General features: G+C 44.3%; 1 protein-coding gene across 1 annotated transcript in view; it reads right to left on the bottom strand.

The window, feature by feature from the left end:
* The window catches only part of TNR (tenascin R), an 82,760-nt gene extending 62,972 nt beyond the window's left edge, over positions 1-19,788 (bottom strand). The window contains exons 1-5 of the mRNA XM_007451365.1: positions 19,210-19,788; positions 16,842-17,318; positions 8,847-9,110; positions 5,227-5,342; positions 2,879-3,029 (exon numbers count right to left, since the gene is read on the bottom strand). Coding sequence (XP_007451427.1) covers positions 2,879-3,029; positions 5,227-5,342; positions 8,847-9,110; positions 16,842-17,318; positions 19,210-19,708 — 1,507 coding nt within the window. The 5' untranslated portion in view covers positions 19,709-19,788. The remainder of the gene's footprint in view (positions 1-2,878; positions 3,030-5,226; positions 5,343-8,846; positions 9,111-16,841; positions 17,319-19,209) is intronic.
* Positions 19,789-27,141: the final 7,353 nt, after the last annotated feature.

Here is a 27,141-nt window from a genome sequence, read left to right as displayed (position 1 = left end):
GGAGCCTCTCCCTCTTTCCGAGTTGGGCCTTTCGCTGGGTACCCCACCCTCTTTCTGGGTGTAGCCGAGTCCTGTTCTCTATTAAGCAGCTTAGGATTTTTGGTCTGGCACCAGCCAAAATGAAAATCACCAGACCATTTTGGTTTTGGTGCCACCTGGTTTGGAGTGAAAGTGAAGTTCTGTTTTTCATATTTGGAGTAATAATGAGATTTAACAGAATATATCCAGATGTTTTCTTTTCTGCGCGCCGTATTTAGTGGTTTTAGGTAACTTGGGCCTTTTTAATTTCATTTAATTTAATAATGAGATGGAGGAAATGATCTCCTAACTGCTGAATAAGCATAGTGCTTGAAACATAGTAGACACTCAGTAAATGGGTGGTGAGTAAATGAAATAAATCGATGACTCTCTATATGCATAAGAAAGAAAGTGAAGCATTTCAATGAATTGGAGCTTCTTGAAAAAAAAAAAAAGATGTCACCAAAACTCAGATGACCATGTAAGGCTTTTGTCCATCAGCTCTTTTAAGTCCCCAAATCCTAATCATAATGATTGCTCATATTAAAATGTGACTGTGTAGCACCAAGGACTCTGGCTGCAGGAGGTCTTGTAATTTGAATTCCCAAAATGGCCTGCCTGGAAGAAGCCAGCCTGCGTGCCTGATGAGGACTCAGAGCTTAGCAGGAGGGGGTTGGGTCAGACATTAGCGGAGGGAAATAATTAAACAATTGTTTCTTAAAAACAGCAGACAGGGCTGGGAGCCAACCATCTTTTCTGCAGCCGTCCTTGGATTCGGCCCCTCAGTTGGCCATTGGGTAACCATGTCCCATTCCAGTCAAGGAGGTATCAGCTTACCTTCAACTTAGGCCCTAATTTTTAAACAAACACACATCCTACTCAAAAAGTAAACTAGAATAAATATTTTTCTTTCCATTTCTTCATAATTCTGTACACAATCCCAAAATATGAACTGGGATTGAAAAAAATTCTGCCTGGCTTTACCACAGATGACTAGGTCTGGAACTTTTAATTTTAATCTTAAGGAAATTCCAAACCAAAAAATACTGCAAATTTTGTCAAAATGTGGTTTTAAGTAGAAGACTAAAGCAGAGTTGGACTATCTTCTCTAAGTGCTGTCAGTACTTTGGAAGAAAAGCATCCTCCATCTGTAATGTTCTTCTCTGCCCTCTCATGAACCATCTCCTTCTAGCTTTTTTTTTTTTTTCCTACTAATACTTTCTTAATATCAGATCACAGAAGTGATTTGGGGACCCTGAAACATTCCGCATCAGAAGAGGAGAATCTACACGTGTTACCAAATTAACCCTTCAGGGTCCGTCTGCTTTGGAAGCAGAACGGGGAAAAACTCCGGCCACTGGTGTCTGCAGAGATTCCTGGACACTGGTGTCCAGAGTACTTGTAGACTTCAGGGCTAATAGAGTTTCTCCTAAAACGTATTTGGATTAGTATAGTGGTTTTAAAGCCTTTTGGGGAGGAGGGGGCTAATATTTTTTTTTTTTTTTTTTTTTGGTAATATTCTTTTTTTAAAAGAACAAAATCTTAAATGATTGTACAAAATAAAAAACAGACAAAAGTGGAGCTGCCTCAGTTGGAGGGTGTGAGGGGCATGGGAGTGGGAGTAATTAGAGACCTGCATCTCCACTTCCTCCTTGCCTTGAGGCATGGCCATGGAAAACTGGTGCTCTAATGGAGCATAATCTAATGCCACAATAGTTTTAAACCAGTGTTTTCTAGACTGAGCATAAGCCTCAGCACCTGATGCTGTTTAGTTTGGATCCAATTAACAAAGTATGAATCACTAATCCATAAACATGGGCTCATTGTATAGTGTTGTGATTCCCTTTTCTGGCCAACTTGGCCTTTGTCCTGCACTCATGACTGGTTTTCTTAGGTGTCAGTTTCTGTTTATGAAAAATAAAGCTGTACCAATATTCGCCTACCTCAGTCTCTGTTACTAAGAGGGAACATTGCTTAACCTTCGAGTTTCAACTCTCCCATCAATAAAATGAGAGCCAAAAATGATACCAGAAGCTATTTATAACTTCTGAGAAATTCTTGGTGAGGGCACACACACATGCATCATAATTGTTAATTTACAGCATCCTTTGTTAGCTGAGGGCACACACACATGCATCATAATTGTTAATTTACAGCATCCTTTGTTAGCTAAGGAAACAATAAAGCAAAATGTGATACAGTTAATTAATCAAACCTAGAAATATAATGGTCTTGCATGAGAGGAACTGTGGGGATGAAATAATAATCAACTTAAGTCATCACCTTGAACAGTGACCCAACCCACAATTACTGGTTTTGAACGACGTTTCCCGCTCTCACTTCTAAAAGTGTTCTCTGAGTGTATGTATACACACAGCTATTGAGCACTCACTGTCATTGACACAGTGCTAATCACTTTGTGTGCTTTATCTGATTTAATCCTCATGTCGTTTCTATGAAGTTCATCATTGTCAAATGAATCGAGGTGTGGGAAGGTCAAATGACTTTCTGCAAATCTCACAATAAATAAGAGTGAATTAGGTCTTGCTGGCTCCAAAGCTCAAGATACTAGGGGCTGACAAACAAGGCCTCTTAATGAGTAAGATCAGAAGACATACACCGGAGATCCTAACAAAGAATTTCCCCATAGAATACTCTTCCAGATTTTTGTGCTTGCAAGGCTAAGGAAGATGTTCAGCTAAGCATCTGGTCGAGTAGCTCCATCCCCAGGTACCCAAATTAATCTCAGCTGTGGGAGAAATCCTAGCGCCCCTTTGTCTCTCTACTTCCTGGGTGAGTCTGCAGTTTTTGCTGAGTGACCTAATGGTTAGCCATAAAGTGAAAGGTTGGGGGCACTCACCAGTGGAGACGCTGGCCGAGGTAGGGGGGCTCCGGGCTTGCTCTTTCAGAGCCACCACATTGACAGTATATTCCTCCCCAGGCTTTAATCCCGTCTGGTTGAAGGATGTAACGTCACTGGGGAGCTGGGCAATCACCCCTCCTTCATTGTTCTGCAGGGCAGGGGTGGGGAGGGGGGAAGGGAGAAGCAGAAAAAGCAAAAGAGGAAATCAATGGGAGGGAAATGTGTGGGACACTGACTGGGAATTAAAGGTGGGGACCACTTCTCTGCCCTCCAGGCTGACAGCTGAGGGTCTGGGGCCAGGAATGACTCCCAGCAGGATCAAGAAGAATGCCACAACTCTATGAGGATTTGGCAAACGGAGAACCAATTTTCAAGAACATTTCTTTGGCCTCTCCTGAGCCTACTGAGTTTGCCAATAAAAATTAGTCATGAGGTGATGTAGATTGGCTCTTGCCAAAAATGAAATGTCTGATGCTTACCATCTATGAGAGTTTTTGGCATTTATCATGGTGAGCATGCCCTTGGCTATTTAGAAGAGTCTAGTTGTGTATGTATGTGTGTAAACGTCTCTATGTACATGACAACATGTTTCAAACTAAGACATTCCCAGTTTTTTAATGAGCCGGAGCTATTATTTTGCTGTATCTGGAGTTTCTCATGGTGTTACACTGGCTGCAAATCTGTCATTGTCTTATTACCCAGATGAGTTAGGAATCCGTGACACAACCAACTGTGAAGTACAAGGAAGAGAAAAGGGGTAGAACAAAGAATAATACAAAGGAGAGAAGAAAGAGACAAGTTGGTGGAAGAGGAAATGAAAAGGATCAACTTGATGATGCTGGGTCCAGGATTTTGTATCTTTCTACCCACCTATCTGTCTGTCTGTTTGCCTCTGGAAATGGAAGTGACAAGAGGGCTCTTTTTTGTGGCACTGCACTTCTCCACTATTCTTTGGTCTCTGTTCATGTCACCTGGAGTGCCCTATTATGTAATTTATAGCCACACTTTTATAAATCAACGTGACCTCCCACTGGCCTCAACCTACAGATCATACAGCTATTCTCTGTGGCTGTATATTTGACCTTGGCGTACCCTGGCTAGCCCCACTCTTAGAGTTTTACATATTGGATATAAAACAGGCAAACCTGGCATTGGCTTTTTTCCTGCCTGAGTGGCAGAGTGACATGATTCTCTCTGCCCTGTTATAAATCCAATTGCCCACCATACTTTACTGGCCATTTTAATGCAGATAAGACATAGAAGAACGTATGTGTATAGAATGTCTGCTTCGATGTCTTTAGCTTGCCATGACATGACTATATCCACATAAGAGAAGTGGACAGAGCCCTGGAATAGGAAGTGGAGACCCAATTCTTCTTTTAAGCCTGCCACCAACTAGCTGTCTGATATCATTTAAGTTCACTGAGTCTTAGTCTCTATAAACTAAACAAACTAGATATAAAATGAAGGGTCATCAGTTCCAACAGTCCATGCCTCTAAGAATTTTGAAGTAAAACAATGGTGAAATCATAGTCTCATTGGCCAAACATGTGTCATCTGTCATTAAGTCTGATGAATGACTGAAAAAATCCTCTTTGATATTGAAAGATGAAGACAGAGGAAAGGACTGTGATTAAACATTATACCCTTTTGAGTGGTATAGTTAGGGAGAACATCAGTGGCATTAATAAATCCTGGAAAACTAGAACTAGTCAGGCGCCTCTGGCAACTTAGAAAAGTAGTTTTAGGGTTAATAAAATAAAATAGTGCTTTGATGAATGGAAAGGAATCTCAGGATAATTTTTAACTCAAAGACTAATAATATAATTTTGCTTGAGGAAAAATTTTCTCAATGAATAGGTTATGAAAGGTGTTTTTGTGTTACATCTCTGACCTTTAGAGACTGAAGCCATGCAAGCTGACTTTTGGGGCATCTGTCTGCACAGAAGGAAGCTGTGGGTTGATTATAAGACCGATTCAGTTTGGCTTTTCTTATGTCCTAAAGAGACGCCCCAACTTTTTGAAGGTCTCAGTTTTCAGACTTGCTAAAATTACAGCTTGCTAAACCCTAGAGCTTTCTGAGCAGAGAGCTGGGGCTGGTGGCTGCTTCCGCATTCTCCTGTCATCCAAGACTCAGGTGCCAGGCTCAGGGCCATTACTCAGTCCTTACCATGCCTTTATGAAAGAAATGTTCTGTAGCCCATATACCCACAAAATGCCCCTTTGTGTCCTAGTGGCATGGAGAGAGAGATTGGGGGGAGTGCCTTTTTTGCAGCCCCGATTCCAAGTCGAGGGTATGAATACCCCAAATAAGGCTGTTCGGCAGTCTGACAGGTGGGGGTTACCTTTGGAATGAAGCTGATCTCCCACCCATCGAAGGAGAATGAGAAGGGCTCCCACTGCACCTCCACGGTGGTCTCTGTGATTGTCTTGAATCGTAGCCCTTGAGGAGTGGAGAGATCTGGAACACAGCAATGTGGGTGACCATGTCATGTCTCTCCCTGGCAGGGGCAGAGAGCATTACCTGGGGCTCCCTCCACGCCATGGGTGCGGTGGCCTGTGATGGGCAGGCTATCCCAATCTCATTACAGAGGTGGTGGGTTCCAGGTAAGGGATCAGCCCATGCCACTGTGGTCTTGGCACTCAGTGTGGGCGAAGGTATGAATAAAGTTAACAAACATAACCTAATAAATACTTTTTTATGCTTTCTGTTACATAATAGGTTACTATTAAAATAAAAAAACACACTTTCCTTTCCTTACTAAGGTGGTGAATCTTGGCATTTAACATAATGCCTTTTTCAGAGAAACTGAACACTGTCTTCAGAGGCTTTAAGGGTTCCCGAGAGACAATATAAAGGCTAACATCACTGTTTCCATTTCACACCCAGGAAACCGTGGCACAGAGAGAGTAATGAAAGATGTGGAGGAAGCCAACTTCAGAATATAGTCTGGAATGCTTTTCTCGATCACGTGATGTGCCCTAAGAATATCTCGTTTAGCTCAAATCGTCTAGGATGGTCTGAAATTTCCATTTCATGTATACAAGCAAAGCAAGGGCATAATCAAGGGACAGTAGCAGATACTGGGGCTTTCACTCTCACTCCACTAGCTGCTTCTTTTCTCCAGCTGGTCCTCCATTCTCTCTCCCTTCTCTCCTTCACTCGCCTTTGCCTCATGTATCTCGTTTTTAGTTCCTCTGCTTATCTCCCTCTTTTAGCATTCCCTACCCCCCCCCCCCAGCCCCCTCCCCAACACACACACACACATGCACACGCACACGCACACGCACATGCACATGCACACGCACACGCACAGGTGGAAGTATGCTTGTCCTAATGGAGTTCCAATTACCAGCCCTGAAATATGACAGCACGACTTTTCTCAGTTCTCCAGTGAGCCTGCTCCCATTTCAGCTGTGCCTCTCCTGGGATATTCCCATTGGATAACTGACAGATTCTCATCCTTCCTGTTTGGAAGCTTCCTCACGCTTCTTGGTGAAAGGCAGGGCTGATTCTGAACCCACTTGAAGGCGTGTCAGGGGAGCTTACATGATTCTGTCCTTGTCACCTGGGAGCTTGCCTGAGGGGATGCCCTGAATTGGTGTAATAAAGGCCACGGGAGATGGAAACCTCGTCACGGCATGTGCACGTGGATCAGGGAAGACACGCCTGGGAGTCGGGCCAGGCTCTTGCTGAGCTGACCCATCCTGGAGCAGGGTGGGAAAAGCGGCAGATGGTGACCTGCCTCTCTACACAATCACTGCAAATATTTTAAATTAGTTCTCAGGCACGAGAGGAGTTGAAGAAAAAGGTCAGATATAAACAGAGATAATTATAGGCATATTAAAAAAAAAGGCAGCATTCATAGGGGGAGTCCAATATTATAACAGGATCTTTGTCACCTGAAAAGCAAGGGGACAAAATGACTTCTTAAATCCTTTTCCCTCTGCTTGCCCCTATGCTTACATCTTTCAAAGCACAACTCAAGTCCCTGGGCCTCCATGAAGACTTCAAAGCCAACTTTTCCTATTTCAACCTCTTCTTATTCTGAACTTTCATGACATTTGTTACCCAGATACCATCTTGTCATTTAAAAGCTACATAAAATGGGCTCAGATCTCTCATCCCATATTTCGTGATAAGTCCCATTTACCAACCCAGGGGCTTATGTTTCACGGTCACATCTTGTTCCCATTTCCTGCTACTGCTAAATTCTCTGCATTATGTAATAAAAAATAAGTATTTGGTCTTTGTCCTGGCACACAGCTCCCAAAACCCTAGGAATTCCCAGAGTGATAAGAGTATCTTTTGTATGATTATGAGATAACTGGTAGTTGGGACCTCCTAGATAGCTGGTCTGCAGAACAACCCAGGCATGATTTAGAGGGTTGGAACTTTCAGCCCCACCTCCCAGCCTCCAGGGAGGGGAAAGGGGCTGACTTGAGTTAATCACCAATGGCTAGTGGTTTCGTCAATCATGCCTGTGTAATGAAACCTCCATAAAAAAACCCTAAACGACGGGGTTCAGAGGGCTTCTGGGTTGGTGAACACATGGAGGTACTGAGAAGGGTGCTTGTCCAGAAAGAACGTGGAAACTCCACACCCCATACTTCACCCTATGTATGTCTTCCATTTGGTTGTTCCTGAGTTGTATCCTTTATAAGAAACTGGTAATAGAGAGTAAAGCTCTGTGAGTTCTAAGGAATTACCAAAAGTAAGCAGCGGTTGTGGGAACTCCTTAAATTTATAGCTGGTCAGTCAGCTGGGACTGGTGATGGCAACTGACGTGGAGGTCCTGTGAGACTGAGGACTTAGCTTGTGGGATCTGATGCTAACTCCAGGTGGATAGATGTTGAACTGAATTGAACTGGATTGTTGGACACCCAGCTGGCATTTGAGAGCTGGACAAGTGGTGTTGGAAAGATAATTGAAGAATTCAGAGGTGTATAAAGAAAACTAAATAACAGCCCCTTCCCATCTCTTTCTTATTCTGCTCTTTGATGTAGTCAATGTTAATAGTTGGCAGGCAATTTTTTAAAAGTTTTCTGTGCTGGGCTTCCCTGGTGGCGCAGTGGTTGAGAGTCCGCCTGCCGATGCAGGGGACGCGGGTTCGTGCCCCGGTCCGGGAAGGTCCCACGTGCCGCGGAGCGGCTGGGCCCGTGAGCCATGGCCGCTGAGGCTGCGCGTCCAGAGCCTGTGCTCCGCAACGGGAGAGGCCACAACAGTGAGAGGCCCGCGTAACGCCAAAAAAAAAAAAGTTTTCTGTGCTTAAATAAACATACAAAACAGATACATACCTATAGCAGTTTCTCTGTTATAAATAGAACACTTCCATTTCTCATGGAGAAGAGTTTAGCTTGCTCTCTGTGCCTGTCTGTCTCTCTTTTACCCCGTTGTCTTTCTAGACGATGCTTTAGAGCCTCAACGTTTATAATCAAAATGGACTATCAGGATATTTTACTAAATAAACGATCACGAAGAAATATGCTATGAGGAGAGGTGGGAGTTTTCAGTTGTGGTTTTAAATAAGATTTTTTTTTTCCCACTCTGTTATACACTTACCATCTGTAACATACCATTTAGCACTAGCTTATTATACATCCTATTTCATATCTCCTGGCTTCTAGTCTCTAACTAGATTTGAAGTCTATACAAGTCTCATACTTTCCTTGACTTCTAATCAGACTAGCTTATAACAAGTCAGAACTCAATAATTAAAGTACTTTTTGCCCTTTTGGTTCTATAATTGATAGGGGTTGCCTAGATTTGGAAACTCATTTTTGGAAGTGCCTTTTTAATGAGGTACCCTTTCCTAAGTGGGTCACGTTGGAAGCCCTTCCCCTCAAGAGCAATGATTATTGCAGGCATCCCTGAAGAATTAAGAAAAGACACTACTATCATGAATGCCCATGATCTCCTGTAGGCGAAAAGAAGAATGAAACAGGATGGGGAAATGGTACGTACGGGTGGCCACCTTGGCCGTGATGGGAAGGCTGAGGATATTGCTAATGACAGCGTAGACGCTGATGTTGTAGGTGAGACCTGGCTCCAGCTCCGAGATGGTGACACCACTCCAATCTCCAGGCACCCGCTGCTGGAGCTGGAGGCCCCCCAGGGCCGTCGGCTGGTAAGAGATCACATATTCCGTCACTGCCATCGGCCCGTCCCATTCCAGCTCAATGGACCTGTCGCTGATACCAGCCACTCGCAAGTCCTCTGGAGGGGCAACTACCAGGAGGCAATACACAGATAGCATGAGCTCAGAGGACTGCCTTCCCCATCCTGGACCCAACTTCCTTCCTCACGTCTCACCCCACATGCCCTGTCTGTATGTTCTGCTCAGCTCATTGCCTTTGAGTGATTGGTAATTCCCTTTGCAGGCAGGTTCTTATCTTTTCTGTGCTCAGTACTCCCATCCCTATAGGGCCATGAGTTAGTGGTGGGCTGGAGCCGGCTTCTACTGGCTCAGGAAAGTTGATTGTCGAATTTTGCAAGACAGTTTTAAATAGTCATTATTAAAGATTAAATTGTATTCAATATTAACTTATAATTAAGTAAATTATCTTAAAAACAAAATTATGAATACTCCAAACTCATCACTGGCAAATTACTTCACTACATTTTACTATTATCTATGCCCTTGAGTCAATTTACATGCGTTGTATCTCTCTGGTAGAAATACCATGTAATTGTGTGCTAATGCACAGCTGTTTCCAACTCTACATTTAGTGACTTCATGTTGGTAGTTTGAAATTGGCCACAGAGGGAGTATTTACACCATGAAGTTGGCAAATGCTACAAAGTGGGGCTTTTTATTTTTTCCCTCAGAGATCTAGTTGTTAGATATTTAACAGCATACATTGGCTAATATTTTTGGTAGTTTAATAAATTATTGTTACCAGATTACCCTGGGAGCCAGTATTTGATTTGGCAAGTGGAAATAAAGGCTTATTCCTGGTTATCTTGCAAAATACAAGAAGCCAAAACAGTAAATCCTAGATACCATGGACTGATGAAGACATTCAATAACACTTTATTTTCCCTGTTAAAAGGAGACTGTTTAAGTTTTGAAAGAAATGTAACTCGTGTTAAACAAATTTTTATTAGCCTTGATTTTGGGGATGATGAGAAAGGAGCATTCTTGAGGGCTTTGCTTTTCTCTCTTGTTCTACTTTTCAAATGCTATTCAGAGAATCACCAAAAATTAAACCTCATTGAAATAGCCTTTCATGTATGGTTCCCTTGGGAAGTGAAGATTCACCAGTAGTGGGGGTATTAAATGACTGAAACGTTAAGATCAATTAGGAAGTTAACGCCAGTATACCTGTAATTGGACCTGCCCATAGATTAACTCGAAGATCAGGCCAGTATTTAAATAGTCATAATTAACTTATAAATTTATATGCAGTGGAGGCTTTGGTTAGTTTAAAAGTTGTCATTGGTGTTGAATTTCTCCTCTGAGAATTCTCACTCTTTCACCTTTACAAGCGCAGAGGACTGAGACAGCTGCTAGTCACAGGGCCATGTGAAAAGAAGGTGCCTGCGCTCCCTGTGGTGCTCAGCCTCAAATCCTTGGCAGAGGTGTAAATGAGGACTCATAAGATGGAAATTAGGAACATATATTTACAATGTTGGGCATTTGCTTTGCTTTTGCCCCAAACTGTGAATGGTATAAAACAATCTAGATAGCAGAGCTTCCTCTGATTAAAGATGGCAAATGTTGACCAAAACAAAAAAAATTTTAATTTATTTTTTTTTAATTTATAAAACTAGATGAATGTAAATGAAATGTAAATAATCAAACTTTCAAATGATAGTTTATAAGCATATATCATTTCTAACTCTGGCATGATGAAAGCTTTGAATTGCACTAAGATCTTTGGGGTAGCCTGTATAATGCATACCAGATGACTCCTGGACCAGGGAAAGAAGAGTTGGTGTATAGAACCTATCAGTATTTTGCATGGTTATATAGAGCATTTATTATGCACCAAGGACAATGCTAAACATTCTGACATAGATTTTCTTATTTCATCCTCTCACCAACACTATAGAATTGGTGTTACTTTTACCCCTGTTTTATAGAGAAGAAAACTGAGTCACAGAGTCAGCAAACACAGAAGCTAGGATTTGAACCCAGGCACAATGCTTCTAGAATCTCTAAGCCAGTGTACAATACCACTTTACATTTGCATAGCATTTCAGTCTATAAAACATGTTTAGATAAACCATCTAACTAGACTTTAAAAAAAAAAATCCTTTAATAGCATCTCTATGAGGTAGATTGGGTAGATATAATTATCCCAACTTAACAAATGGAGAAACTGAGACCCAGGCTAAAGGACTTGCCAAAAGTAAGGGAGCTGGGTCATAGCTGAACTGATTATCAAACCAAGATCTATACTTAGTGTGTTCTTTCCCCTACAATTTGTAGGATGGGTTACTTCATTTATACACAGCCCTCATTTATACACAGCCCTCAAAAATAAACTACATCAGTGAATAATTCAGACTATCATTTAGGATGCCAATTCCAGACTGGTGCTTATCCTAGAGGTAAGAAACTTCTTTTAAGAAGGATTCTCTAAAATTTCACAATCTGTATGGAAACACAAAAGACCCCAAATAGCCAAAGCAATCTTGAGAAAGAAAAACGGAGCTGGAGGAATCAGGCTCCCTGACTTCAGACTATACTACAAACCTACAGTAATCAAGACAGTATGGTACTGGAACAAAAACAGAAATATAGATCAATGGAACAGGATAGAAAGCCCAGAGATAAACCCACGCACATACGGTCATCTTATCTCCGGTAAAGGAAGCAAGAATGTACAATGGAGAAAAGAGAGCCTCTTCAATAAGTGGTGCTGGGAAAACTGGACAGCTACATGTAAAAGTATGGGATTAGATCACTCCCTAACACCATACACAAAAATAAACTCAAAATGGATTAAAGACCTAAATGTAAGGCCAGACACTATAAAACTCTTAGAGGAAAACATAGGCAGAACACTCTGTGACATAAATCACAGCAAGATCCTTTTTGACCAACCGCCAAGAGAAATGGAAATAAAAACAAAAATAAACAAATGGGCCCTAATGAAACATAAAAGCTTTTGCACAGCAAAGGAAACCATAAACAAGATGAAAAGACAACCCTCAGAATGGGAGAAAATATTTGCAAATGAAGCAACTGACAAAGGATTAATCTCCAAAATATACAAGCAGCTCATGCAGCTCAATATCAAAAAAACAAACAGCCCAATCCAAAAATGGGCAGAAGACCTAAATAGACATTTTTCCAAAGAAGATATACAGATTGCCAACAAACACATGAAAGGATGCTCAACATCACTAATCATTAGAGAAATGCAAATCAAAACTACAATGAGGTATCACCTCACAGTGGTCAGAAGGGCCATCATCAAAAAATCTACAAACAATAAATGCTGGAGAGGGTGTGGAGAAAAGGGAACCCTCTTTCACTGTTGGTAGGAATGTAAATTGATAGAGCCACTATGGAGAACAGTATGGAGGTTCCTTAAAAAACTAAAAATACAACTGTCATATGACCCAGCAATCCCACTACTGGGCATATATACCCTGAGAAAACCATAATTCAGAAAGTCATGTACCACAATGTTCATTGCAGCGCTATTTAAAATAGCCAGGACATGGAAGCAACCTAAGTGTCCATCAGCAGATGAATGGATAAAGAAGATATGGCACATGTATACAATGGAATATTACTCAGCCATAAAAACAAACAAAATTGAGTTATTTGTAGTGAGGTGGATGGACCTAGAGTCTATCATACAGAGTGAAGTAAGTGAGAAAGAGAAAAACAAATGCCGTTTGCTAACACATATATATGGAATCTAAAAAAAAAAAAAAAAAAAAAAGGTTCTGAAGAACCTAGGGGACGGACAGGAGTAAAGACGCAGACACAGAGAATGGACTTGAGGACACAGGGAGGGGGAAGGGTAAGCTGGGACGAAGTGAGAGAGTGGCATTGACATATATACACTACCAAATGTAAAATAGATAGCTAGTGGGAAGCAGCTGCATAGCACAGGGAGATCAGGTCGGTGCATGTGACCACCTAGAGGGGTGGGATAGGGAGGGTGCGAGGGAGACGCAAGAGGGAGGGGACATGGGGATATATGTATACGTATGGCTGATTCACTTTGTTATACAGCATCAACTAACATAACAATGTAAATCAATTATACTCCAATAAAGATGTTAAAAAATAAAAAAATAAAACAAAAGCACAACAACAAGAAAAAAAAAAAGAAAGAAAGATTCTCTAGGGCCTGCCTTTTGTTATTCAACACGCTGATTCCAAGTTTCCTGTGTGGGACTCCTCCTGTCATGGTGACAGAAACAGCCATTCCAAATTTCAAGTCACCAGCAATTCTTAGGGCATTTGAGACAAGTCAGTGTATTCATTTTTAGTGCCTTTCTCCAGAAAATAAAGCTAATCACGACGAAGGAAAATGATCCAAGCAGAGCATTTGGGGATTTTAAAGTAAAAAAACAGATGCAGAAGGATTTTTTCATCTTGACAACTTAACTTGGCAAGTTTTTTATCTTGAGACCTGAGCCTGGTGGTGGTAATGATAAGAAGCAATGGTGTCGATTGTGGAAGAGCTGTGGCTCCGAGAAGGAGACCATCACCTTTCACCCTATAACTTAGCAGCAGCTGTGTACATTGGGTGTCAGTAATTCTTATAAAATGAAATGGTATTGCTAGAAAGCAAACTGTAAAAGAGCCGTATGCCTTGATTCAAGGAATTTAGTGTGTGGGGGGGGCTGTGAATTATTCTTAGTATTACTTTCTTTGGGGCTCCAACTTGGGAACTTGGGGAAAAGCAGGCAGTTAAAAAGGAGTAAACTGCGGCTTGAGGAATTGGAGTTGCTTATCTGCGAAGATGCCATGCTGTTTACTTTTTAGATCTCGCATCAATTTTGCACATATGTGGTGAGAGCAGTTGGAATTAGTTCCATGAAGTGTCTCGCTCGGAGGAGCGAGTGATTTCAGGTGCCAAAGGTTGGGTTGGCCGCAGTGCTAGCAGACGCAGAGGCGGATGGTGATGAATCTCTGCAGGTCTCACTGAAGTCCAGGGAGCGGCTTTCTGGATTGTTTCAAGCCCCTGCTCTGGTTGTTCTTTCATCCTGTTGCTTTGCAGGGAGTTGTGGCCAAACCTCCTTCCCTGGGGGCAGGTGTGGACAAATGGTTGGACATGCTTCCTTACCCCGTCTCCAACACCTAATATTTTTTATCATTTGACAGAGCTCAGCTTTCATATCAAAAGACTATTTCTTCGTGTATGTGGCTTTCAAAATTTTTATTTTCCGATTCCACTCTACTTAGCATCCCAGGGAGGATTAAAGAGTGCTAGAAGTTGGTAGGAGACCAGGGTTCTTATTTTTGCTCTGCCATTAATTAGCTGTCTGGCTGTGGAAAAATCTTCCTGTCTCTCAGGGCTGCTGCTTTTTTCAATTTGTAAAATGAGAAGCCCAGAGTAGCTTCTTTCAAAGCCTGTTTTAAGTGCTCATATTCATGAATTTTTTTGTTCTATTGTCTTTACCGGGCCAGAGAACAGAGGAAGAAATGTTGAGATCTGGTCCCGTGGCCCACTATGAGAACGATCAAGGCTGGGAGTCAAATAGAGTGGCCTTGTCAACTCTATTCAATTGCATTTAAGCTCTAGCAGCCTAAGGAGCCTCAGAATTTTCCATGCCCTTGCCAGAGAGAAAAGAATGACCTGTGGAGAAGTGCATTTTGTGGCTCTCCACGTTTTCACCTTACCCGTTCTCTTCTTTCCTCTCCTCACTCCTGTTGGCCAGGGGAGCAGTAATGCTGGAGTGGGTGCATCTGGCCAGAGAAGTCAAACAGTGGATAAGCAGCCCCTCTCCTAGAGCCTTCTCACAAAGAGCAAGTAAAGTAGCACTTTAGATAATGACCTAGTTACTCCTCTGGAAAAGACCCATGGCATTTGGTTTAAAAGACAAGAAAGCCTTGAGAGCAGCACCTGCTGAGTCAGTGGTGGCTGCATGGTTGCTATAGAAACAGATGGAGATTATGCAACTGTCCCTCCTCACATGCTTTGGGAACCTGTAAAGTAATTCATCTGGGCGTCCAGAAGTCTTCCTCAAACAGCACAGAGGTAACGGTGTTGGAGGTAACATGTGCTCATGGTTTGGGCTCAACCCAGTTGTAGTTATGCTAGCAGCTGCTGGGTCTTCCCTGAGTGACCAGAAGGGCTTGTCTCCAGTTCAGTTTGGACCCTGGATCAGATTAAGATTCTGTTTGCAAATGAACCCATCCCTGTGGAAAAGGAGGGTCAAGAACATGAGGTATGTACAACCCAACAGAGATGAATTTTATTAAGAAAGATGTGAACTACAGAATAGCCGTACATGGAAAAGGGCCCAAATGGACCCTTAGCATCCTCTGCTGGGGCCTCATGGAGCCTCGTCCTGTGGGTGGGAATAGGATCATGCTTCAGCCTCCTCTTCCCAGCAATTACCTACGACTTTGGATTCAGAAATGATGAAGCTTAACTTCTGCTTGACTTTTCCGTCTGAACAATTGGTATAACAGCTATTTATATTTTCAGTAAACAAAATTAGGAGGCTAAATGAAATCATCGACTGTGGAAAAAAATAGAAGAACATGAAAATATTTTTTTTCCTAAGCAGCGGGTTGTTGTTTATCTTTTAGTTGTTGCCATCGATCTTTTAAAAAATTTTAGGTTGAAGTTGCAGGTGCAGGAGACTTGTCTGACTGGTCTGGTACCTAGGTGGGAATCATTGATGATGCTCAAGAATGAAAGGCTGGTGAAGCTGGCCTCCCAGGATTTCCCCCTTAAACCAAGGTCAGAAGGTTGATCAGAAAATTCCTAGAATCAACCCATCAGAAAGCTTCAAAATGTTCGTTTGTTGTTATTTTTTATTTTAAATTTTCCCAATGAGCACTCTGAGCCCACTGTTACAGATTGAACTACAAATGGAAAAGATCAAGATCAATCACTCAATCTGTACTGTTTAAAACACAAATTTATCCGTGAGAGTCACTGATTTAGTCAGAAGATGAGCAATAACGGTGAGATAATGACCTGATTTTAGGCAAAAGAAAATGATCTCCAGTGAGATATTGGTATTTTCCCACTGATAGATTTAGGTCCTCCTTTTGGGACATCACCTCTGTATTGGTTTCCATGGTGCAGACACATATGGAGTTGGTTCCAATTTGCTATGTCATCTGGAACAAAGCGACTCGTGGCCTTTTAATATGCTGTACTAATAGTTAGAATGTGAGTTGTTGCTCGATGCCTTTAGTAGTTTATTCCTAGTTACAAGTAATTCCTTGCCTATAAATACTTTTATCCATGTGGACACTAGATCATTTCAAAAATTAATAACACTCTGCAATATGTAAGCTCCAAAATAGCCAGAGTGCCAGAGTGCCCTGCTAGTCTGGTTATCACAGACTAACCGCCATCGCATGCCCTAGCACTGTGAAAGGATGTGTCCCCAGAATATGGCAACAGGCAAGGGGGATATTTTGGAGCAGGTGGAGCTCTGGGAAGCCCGCTGAGTTAGAGTGGTCCCTTGCCTAAGGTGGTGCCATGGTCTGACTCTCTGCTTTCTTCCATCTCAAGGACAGTGAAATGCTGTCACCATTATTACCGTTGACTTTGTTCCAGTCTTGGGGTAAGATTCAGCTTTCATCCTGAACTTGACCTTTTCTGGTTTCCACCCTTCCCCCCTTAAATCTGCCTCGTCAATTGTGATTGACTCCGGAAATCAGCTGTCTTGGAAAGCAAGTGTACATGACGCAGTTGGGAATTCTTCGGCCTAAAATTCACCTTCCCTCCCATCTCTCTTCCCACCTCCAGCCAGTTTGCTGGACCACCCTTGACAAAGGCCCCGCCGAGCTCCCCTCCCTACCTGCCGAGCAGTCAGGGCCTTGGTAGCCCTCTTCACAGAAGCAGATCCCCTCCTGGCAGTGTCCTCGCCCACTGCAGGCGTTCAGACACCGCTGCTGGCCGCAGTCCTCACCAGCGTAGCCCTCCTGGCACAGGCAGGTACCGTTGGTACATCTCCCCTTCCCCGAACAGTCCCCAGGGCACCTCAGCTCGCTGCAGCCCTCGCCAGTGTAGGCCTCTTCACAGACACACTCCCCGTCCACGCACAGCCCCCGGGAGCTGCAGTCTGTCGGGCACCGGAGCTCTGAGCAGTCGTCGCCGCTGTACTCGCTGTCACAGATGCACTGGCCATCCACACACACGCCCCGACTGGAGCAGCCTAGGGGGCAGTAGGGCTCCGAGCAGTTCTTGCCAAACCAGCCTTGATGGCAGATGCAGCCACAGGACTCGAGGCTAAAGTTGCCGTGGCCACTGCAGTGAGGGATATAATCCAGTTGTCCTGGAATGGCCAAGGAGAAGGTCAGAGGGCAGCAGTGGAACCTCCTGTAAGTGGGGTATATGGGAGGGGAGGGCAGAGACCTCTCCTCACTCTCTGATCAGACTTGTGTTGCTGAGAATTAAGCTCAAGCTAGTTTGGTACATCATCGACTTCATGAATGTTTTCATCTAATAGGGGTTGTGTCTGGCACAGCACTGGGGGCGACGATGAGTGAGATCGGGTCCGTCGTCTTTCAGGGGCTCACCTTCACTGTATCTTGGCTTGGGTTCCCTAGAAGCAGACTTTAGATGAGAATTCAGATGAAAGTGACTTACTGGGAAGTGCTCCCGGGAAAAACCCGGTCAGGGAGGGGAGACTCAGGAGGTTGGAGCCCAAGCCAGACACATTATCAGGTAAAGTCCTGGGGGTGTCACTTGGGTTCAGTCCTGCAGGGTCTTCTGGACACAGTGTAAGCCACACGTCAACTGGGACAAAAGGCTGTCCTTGGAGGGTGTAAATGTCCATTGTCTCCCTGGGGCAGGACAAAGAGGTTCTTACAGCTCAAGGACAGCCCCTGACCAAGACGCCCGGGTGCTGGCTATGGGGACGGAAGGGGATCTGAGGGCTTGTATGCTGAGTACCAGGCCTGTGATGCAGGACAAGGTCACGTGCACTGCAGCCACATCCCACTCCCTCTCCTTCCCGCCATCTAACTAACTGCTCATTTTCATCGCAACTTAGCACTAGGGTCACTTCAAAGGCTTCCCAGAACTTGTCTCATTCGGTGAGTGTTTGCTGTGATCTTTTTAGGATTCTATGTATATCTCCTGCCCTAGCCCTTACCATTCTATGACTATAGTGGTTAATTTAAACCACTATAAAAGGTAAAAGCTTGAACCCAAGATAGTAAGGAAGACGCAGTCCTCTTGTTAAAGAATGGAGTTCATGGGTTGAAGGTACCTTTTTGGGTGAGAGGAGCTGGGCACAAAAAGGGACACACTTTCTGCTCATTGGGGGTCAGCTGATAACAGCTATTGCATGTGAGGTCCCTACTAGAAGCCAGGCTTTCATCTGAATGGAGGCTTTTATATGTAATAACTCCTGATGTTCTAGTCTGTCACCATTTGTCAATGGAGAAAGGAAGTCACGGGTTATGCAACTTGCTTAAGTCACAAGCTAGTAAGTAGCAGAGCTAGGATTTGAAGTCAGGAAGTCTGGCTCTGACTGCTCCCAGAGAGGTCAAGATAGTCATTGGTAAGTGTTACTAGTCAGGGGGTGGGTGAGACTAGAGGTACAAGTCCCGAATACTCAGCCTTTGGAGGGGAGGGGGTTGTAATAAGCTCTGTGAGTGGGTGTGTGCGTGCACGTGCGTGTACACCCACATGCGTTTGTGGAGGGGGCAGCGGATGAAAATTCCATCTTGCTGGAGAAGTTGGAGCCAGGTCCTCTGAGACTATAATGACTATCATTTACTCAGATGGGAGAAAGACTGAGATGGAGTGAACAGAGCGCCTGAATTCTCTAGTCCCTCAGGTTAACATGGATAGATATCAATTCAACAGCCTGTGAGAACCAAAGATGAATGAAGGCAGACGTCAAATTCCCTGCTCACCACAGAAGTTGCTGTGCTGAAACGATGTATCATTACCTGACTCATCCCCCCAAAATCAGGTTAATGTATTTCAAACTGACTATGCGCTGTAGAGAATCCCTACGCCAAATCCCCCGGGAAGGACCACATTTAGATCTTAGAGACGTCTGAACAGAGAGCTACAGACTAGGGCACTTCTTTCCCTCTGTGCGAAGAGGTGCCAGATTTCGAGGGGAGTGGTGGCTCACCCTCATTCACTCTCCCTCTCTGCTCAGCGCCCTCCCTCCCTCCTGAGACCGGCTGCAAACTCCCAGACTCTACCTGTGGCCGCACTCTCCTGGCAGCAGTTGCTGGTGCACTGGTCCCGAAGCACTGACACCTCCCTCTCCAGCATCTCGATTCGGCTCAGCAGCTCCTGCAGCACCTGGGCAGAGCTGGCGCATGGGCAGGCCTTTTTGGGGAGGTTGATCCTGTGGGTGAAGGTGACCTGGCTCGCGTGGTCCGAGGTCTGGCCCGTGTACTCTGTCAGCACCTCGTCTTCGGCACTCACCTCCTGCTCGGCCAAGGCCTCCAGCCCCGAGGAGCAGAGGCTGTCCAGGGGCACGTTAATGTTGTACACGTGGTTGAAGACCACCGGCTGCTCTTTGCCGGATGTATTGTAGCTGTCAGCGCCTCCTTCCTCCTCCACCGCCTGTCTCTGGACCCTTTCCGTGGTGACCTCCAGCTGACACTCCGAGGGCTTGAGCATGGAGCCCAGAAGGATCAGGTTGACACCAATGAGCATGTTCTTCAAGACCACTGTTTCCCCGTCTGCCCCCATCCTCTCAGCAGAGCGCTGGGTTCAAGACCGGCCTGCAGCAGAAAGCATGGAGTTGTGGAAATTTGCAAGAGAAACCAAGGAACGAACGAGATGGCCTCTGAGACCTGCGCTTGGGCACCACGCTATGCACAGTCCTACAAAGCTAAAGCATAGCAGTGAGGATTTCAAGGGGAAGGTTGGGAAGTGACTACCAGGGTCATGAAAGCCCAGAGCTTTTTGTTCCCTAGAGGAATGAACCCCTGAAAATGGACTCTGCTTCTGCAGAAGGGCATTTTGATTTCCCAAAAGGCTTATCTAGAACACATGAGTCTGGCCTCCACAGTGGGCAAGTGGTCCAACAAAGAGGACATGTGAGGACTCGGGGCAGGGGCACTGTGGCTAGGCTAGTCCTCCAAGGAGAACTCAGAGCATCCTTTCACTTCTGAGTGAGAATTAGGATGAAGGGTACCATGGAGCCTTAGGCATACCCTCATATTTCGCCAGATATTTATAATGAAGGGGTCCCGCCAGCCACTTCAAAATAACTTATTAATTCCTCTAAGCTCATCTGTTCAAATACAAGTTGACTTTAGAATAACCAACCAGGCAGATAATATAGTTCCAGGTAACTGTGGTTGTTAATAATCCTTAGGTACATTTGTGATTATCTGGGACTGTGTGAGCCGAACTTTCTTTTAATGTTCTCATTAGTATAGTCCCAGTGCTTTGTGATCACAGGGTGCCTTTCTTCCGAGGTCCTGTTTAAATTGCTAAAATAATGTATTAGCTCCTCTACTGGTTACCTCGTCACCAAGAACCATGGAGAACGATAAATTCTGTAATGCAAATCAGTTTTTCAGAAATTATATTTCTTCTATATTCCCTGTGTAAAAGAGAAAAGAGGCTTTACAAATTTTGGTTCTAAAGGTAATAGAGCTAAGAAGATTAAGGACAAAGGAACAGAGTGAGAGTAAATGTGAATTTGGGAAGAAGGCAATAAGCAACAGCTAACATCAACTGAATGTGTCCTGTGTACAGACTACGCTGTGCACCTCATGGGGGATCTTACTTGACCCTTAGAACAAACCTATGGTGGGATGTTATGATTATCCCCATCTTGTAATGGAGTGAATTCTACCTAGAAAGCTTAAAATTTGAATGCAGGTCTGACTCCAAAACCTGTGTTCTTAACTGCTGTGCTCCAGTGCTTGTCCTGATAAGCATGTTCAATATTCTGTTGTCTCTGATGGAAATTGTGTTAGTTATAGGATCTTCCCAGGAATATTGAGACTAGAAAATTTTGCTAGGGCCAGATCCAATGTTCCTTCCTCCAGGAAGCATTCTCTTCTCATCTTTTTCTTCCTGTTCCCTCAGGAGGCTAAGGAGCATCCCCAGCACAGGCTAAGTTTATCCCTCACTCCTTATAAAGCCCCTCTGACAGCATTTGCCACACTAGACTGTGGGTTTCCTTTGTCTGCTCCTGCCCCCCGCCCCACCAGCTTCGTCCCCTGCCTCCCCCCACTGGCCCCGAACTGCTAAGTCAATTTAGGTCAGACCACACCTTATTCACAGTATTTGATGTGTGTCTAGGACAGCAAAAGTGTTCTGTACTGTGGCTGTTGAATGAATAAGTGAGTAGATACATGGAAGGATGGATAAACAGATGAATTAATGAGTAAATGCCCTGTGAGCAAAAGGTTCAAACATTCTCCACCTCATTTAATCTCTTTCCATTATCCTCAAGTTATTCACTATTTTCTTCAATTTCAGTTCAATTGGACAATTTCTGAGGGATGATTTTATTAGGAGTAATCTGTATTAGTGACTATTTTGGAAACCATGTCTTATGACTCAGTCTTTATATTATATATTGGACTAAAATCTTTGTTTCCAGTATGAAGAAGCAGCAGAACAGAATAGAGCTATTAAGATTCTGGACTCTGGAGCCAGACTGCCTGGTTCTTCCCCTATCCCAGGACTACCCTGAAATCACTGGCACATGTGAGAAATCTCTTCCATCATTTGACAGCCGGAAAGCCCAACCTTAGCATACCCATGTTCAAAGAAGGGTGAGGTTCTTGGAGCGATGGGAGAGGTGGTGATCCACTGGTTACATCAGATGAGGTAAATCAACCTTGGGGACACATGGAGTGACATGTCTGAACCAAATTTCTCTCATGACTGTAAGCTCTTTCCAAGCCCCTCTATCTGAGGTATTACTTGCCTTCCCATTTTCAGCTGCTCTAGGCGTTTCATCCTTGGAGTGGCACTCTGCCCTTATATCATTGAAAGTTTCTCAGGAATGGCTCTGATATAAATCATTTACACTTACATTTACATTGAAGGCTAAGGAGCCTTAGCCATCTCACTTGCTAAACTAAAGTTGGTTTGTCTGATCCGTGTTGATATTGCTGAATAGTTGTTGTTTCTTTGTTTTCTGGGAATCATAAAATTATCACGTAGTACCCATAGCACTTTACAGAACTTTTTGCACAGAGCAGACACTCAATAAAAAAGTGAAAAAATAAATGGCATTATAAATGAAAAGGAAGACAAGTGACAGGAAAATTAAAAGGGAAAAATGTTAGGTTCCACACCAGTCCAAAGCAACAACTATAAAATTATATGTGGAGAGAAAAGTATAGTTTTATGTGTGAAAAACACAAGATTTTAGTCAATAACCAAACTGACTATGAATTAGTCAACAGTGTGATTTTTGTAACCTCCAAAACCTTATTTAGACTCAGGAGTTATTGACTGATTGACTGATTGATTGATTGATTGATTGAAGTATAGTTGATTTACAGACTCAGGCTTTATGAATTGAAATTATAGACTAGGATGTGCAGGGAACCGTTTTGCTCTGTACTGCACTTGTCTTTGATTACTTCTGGGTGGAGAGGATGCTGAAGGTACTCAAAATCTTGTTGTAGGAGGGGGAGGAACTTAGCATTTCTGTCCAGAGAAGTGACAACCCCAGAGCTATCGTTCCTTTATCATTCATTCCTTTGATAGATATTTACTGAGTACCTACTATATGCTGGTTCCTTTATTCACAGAAGTTATATTTAAGTGTGTGTGTTGTGGGGGAGAGGGTGGGAGGGGGAGGACATACAATACATAAATACCCACAGTAATTCTGTATGTCATATATAATGTATGATATAATGCATATTATATGGTATTTAATATATGACGATGTAACATTCACTTGTGTGTGTTGTGTCAGCAAGTGGTAACTGCTGTGGAGGAAGAGAAAAGAAGGGAGCAGAGGAGGTACCAGGACAGGGAAGTCACATGGATATTTTGTAGAGCCCAGCCAGGGAAAGCTTGTCTAATGAGGTGACCACTGAGCAGAGACCTGAGGGAAGTGAGGAGTGAGCTTAGCAGACTGCTGAGGGAGTGCACTCCAGGCACAGGGAACGGCAAGGGTGAGGGCTCTGAGGCAGGAGCCGGCCTGGTGAGTTTGAGTGACAGTGAGACTGGAGGCGAGTGAATGAGGGAGCAGATGTGGGGAGATGAGATCAGAGGAGTGGGGGCCAGGTCAGAGAAGGCCTGTGAACCACTGTAAGGACTTGGGCTCTTACTGTGGCTATACAGTCATTGCTCTCAAATGCATCCACATATTAAATGTTTATGACGATCTAGTTCTTGTCATTGAGAAACTCTCAGCCTCATGAAAGAGATGGAAACACAAGTAAATATAATGACAATGAAATGTGATCATTATCATGACCAAAAAGCACACAAAATGTCCCTAGAGGGCTGGAGGTGACACAGCAACTTTGCCTGGGGCAGCAGGGGAAGCTACGCAGAGGGTGTGGGGTAATCGGCAGTGCTGTTTGCCAAGTATTTCTGGCCTGGCTTTCCAGATATGTGGTAGGACTACATTTTCCAGGGCTGTGTTTTCCGGCCCCCTGTTGGTTAGGTGAGGCCATGTCACTAGTACTGGCTGATGGTTGTGAGAGGAAATGATGTGGGTCACTTCTGGGAGGGGGCATTCATTGCTGACGGGAGACCCCCCAGAGCTCTCTCTTTCCCATCGATGGTGACTGGCAATGTTCAAGATGGTGGCTGCTTTCTCAGTCTGGGTCCCTGAGTGACCATGATAGAGGGTGCCCTGGCTGCGTACAGTAGGTGTGTAGTGCATGAGAGAGAAATAAACTTTTGGTTTTGAAGCACAGATTTTTCCTACAGCATAACCTAATGTATCAGAAGATAGTACTGAACTGGGTTTTAATAGATGACTCTTTAAGTAGAGAAGACAGAAGTTCATTATAGACAAAAGAAATTGCATTTGCTAAAACTCTGACATGTGCACGAATATGGCTTATTCAAGGAATTCAAGTATTTGAAGGGCTGTTAAATGCTATGGGATTGGGCTTTTATACAGCAAAAGGTCCAAGGGAGGGAATTTCCCCCAAATGGGGGAATCTACAGGGAAACAGATTTTGGCTCCATGTAAAGAATAGCTTTTATAATAGTCAGAGCTATTGGGTTGTCATGGTAGGTAGTGAGTTCCTGGTCACTGGAGGTGTTCAAGCACAAACCACGAGACTACTTAGTGAGAATGTTGAAGATGGGCCTTCAAGCATCACATCAGGGAGTGGACTAAAATGAACATTAAGGTTTTCTCTTTCCTGTTACTTTATGAATTCAGGGTCTTATGTGTCCTTTGAGGAGTCTACCGACTATAATATTGTATTAGTTTCCTAGGGCTGCCATAACAAGTTACTACAAACTGGGTAGCTTAAAACTATAGAACTCTATTCTCTCACAGTTCTGGAGACTGGAATAGAAGGCCAAAACCAATATGTCATCAGCGTTAATCCCTTCTGAGGCTCTGAAGGAAAATCTATTTCATGTCTCTCTCCTAGTTTCTGGTGATGGCGGGCAATGCTTGGCATTCCTTGGCTAGTAGATGCATCACTCCAGTCTCTGCCTCCGTCCTCACATTGCGCTCTGCCTGTGTCTCTGTGTCTTCACGGGGCCATCTTCCTTCAAGGACATCAGTCATCTTGGATTAGGGGCCCATCACGCCAATATGACCTCGTCTTAACTAATTACATCTACGATGACCCGATTTCCAAATAAGGTCACATTCTGAGGTACTGGGGGTTAGAACTTCAACATTATCTTCTTTGTGGGACACAGTTCAATCCACAATACATACCAATAGCAAACTGAGTATTTACCAGGTCCCAAGCTAAGCATTTTCCTTATAGGACTTCATACATTCCTGACAACAACCCTATAAGCTAGGAGGAGTGATATTTGGGAGCCAAGATATTTAGCAACTGGTATGGCTCAGGCAAAAACCAATCAGAAGGGGGCATCCATCAATCAGACCTGCGGTAAACAACCAGCAGGGCTCTGTGGTGATTTCACCATGATGGTAGGTCCTCTTTCAAGTTCCATTATTGGAGACAAGGAAAATGAGCTTCAGGAAAGGCCAGGGAATGTGACCAAGATTGCACAGCTAATGAGCGCAGGAGCCAGGACTGAACCCAGATCTTGCTGACCATAGTCTATCCTCTTAACTGCTGTTTTTCAGCCAGCTTTAATGAGCAGCCACATAGCACTCTCATGAAAAGACTTAGAGCTCTTACAAATCAACACTCTCCCCCCCCACCCCCCATCAGATTTAGGACCTCCTGACAGCGATGACTTTTCGCGTAATGTTTTCTCCACCAATCCCGGCTACTACCCCAGATATTGCTTTAGCCTCTTACCCCGGAGGGAAGGCTTGTCTGCTGGCTTTTTATTTAAAAGTGCCCAGCCTCCACTGTGTCCCAGAGAGTCAAGAACAGTGCTAAGCAAGTAAACCTTGATCCTAGAGAGATCACGAGACATTTTTTACACTTGTCCTTTCCTAGGACAGTTCCCCTCCAGCCAGCAGCTACAGAAAACCAGGGCTTGCCCTGGCCCCTGCCGGCTTCATTCACTTCTCTAAGCTCCTTTTGGCTTGTCCCCAGCAGGCTCAGTCACAAGCCATTGTTAACCACACCTCTGACCTCACTGCTTCTCTCCATTTGCATATGGCCGAGGACGCTTTCTGAAGGCAAGGAGTGAGAGGGGGTGGGCTGAAAGGCATGGGAGGCTTCATTTTCCCATTTCATCTGAAGCCTGCTGGAGGGGGGAGGGGAATGAAACTCATGGTTATTTAATGCCTACTTAATAAATGTGCTCTTAGTTTTGCTAAGCTCATGTCACTTAATAATTATTTCAAAGGGGCTTTTCTTTCTTGTGTCCCTGAAAGCTTCCCTTTCCGGCTTCATTCTCTGCTTGCACCACCTGTTCCTCTGGATCACAAGGAATACCGACTGTTCTGCAGGCGGGCCCCTTTCCGTGGCACTCTTCAGCGATGCTGCTGGGCAGATTTTTGTAACTTCCTATGAGGAAGGCCTGTTCTAATCCTGTGGCATATCCAAGAACGCTACGTTGATGTGTTTGTCGCCTTTAGAGGGGTCCTGCTTGCTCTGAGACCCGTGATCTGGCTTTGGTGTGAAGTGGTGGCTGCACCTCTAAGCTAGATGCAAAATCTCTGCCACCAAAAGCAACGTTGGAGGCTGGAGGGGACCAGCAGACCCCCTCTACTCCGTCACTCTCTTCCTGTTTCTCAGATGAGTCATCCGAGCGCAGAGCGCCATATGGCAGAGCGCCAGGCTGGCGAGAGCAACAGACAGAGTTCTCCAGGTAGAGGGAGAAAACATAAACCCGAGGGACAGATAATACACTCGGGGTTCGATGGTACACTGACGGTTGTAAGCAAGACAGGTAGCTAATGACCCTCCGAATGAGAGTGCAAGCAAGTTGCGGCAATTCGGTAGATGGATACTCAGGAAATCCGTGCAGTGCCATTGATTCATTTCCTCCACTCCAGCCTCCTTATCAATATAATTATCATGGCGGGCACCACAGGGGTCTCCGGGTCATGTGTGAGAGACGAGTGGACAGCTGGACGGGCCTCCAGGCCCAGGTGGTGCCGTGCTGCTGGAGTCTGCGCTCGTCCCCCGGCGGCCTGCGGGGAGAGTGCGTGTCACCCGGGCTCGGCCAAGTCTTGCCCCAGCTAAAGTTGTCCTTCAGTGGCTTTTCTTTCCCTTGCCCCCCCTCCGCGTGCCTTCTCCTGGCTTTGTTTCTTCACGTTGAAGGGCTTTGCTACTGTTACAGAAAAATGTTCTGGGAGCCATCACCTTTACACAGGCTGGGAGGAGGGGAGCAGTGGTCTCAGGAGGGTGGGATGTGGGGTGGGAGGGAGGAGGGGGAGGGAACGACGAGGGACAGAAAGAGCCACAAGTCACTCACGTTGAAGCTCTGCCTTTTTCTCCTTTTTATTTTCTCTTAGAGCCAGAGAGGGAGTGAAAGAGACAAACACAGGTAGAGGAGCTTCAGAAAAAGAAAAAGAAAAAGAAAGAAAAGAAATGAGTGTCTAGGTTGTCGGGGGCGGGGGGGGG

The sequence above is a fragment of the Lipotes vexillifer genome, unplaced genomic scaffold, assembly GCF_000442215.2.
Source record: "Lipotes vexillifer unplaced genomic scaffold, Lipotes_vexillifer_v1.1 scaffold1113, whole genome shotgun sequence".
Classification (NCBI taxonomy): Eukaryota; Metazoa; Chordata; class Mammalia; order Artiodactyla; family Lipotidae; genus Lipotes; species Lipotes vexillifer.
The sequence above is the reverse complement of the archived record's forward strand: the minus strand, read 5'-3'. Positions and strand labels throughout refer to the sequence as shown.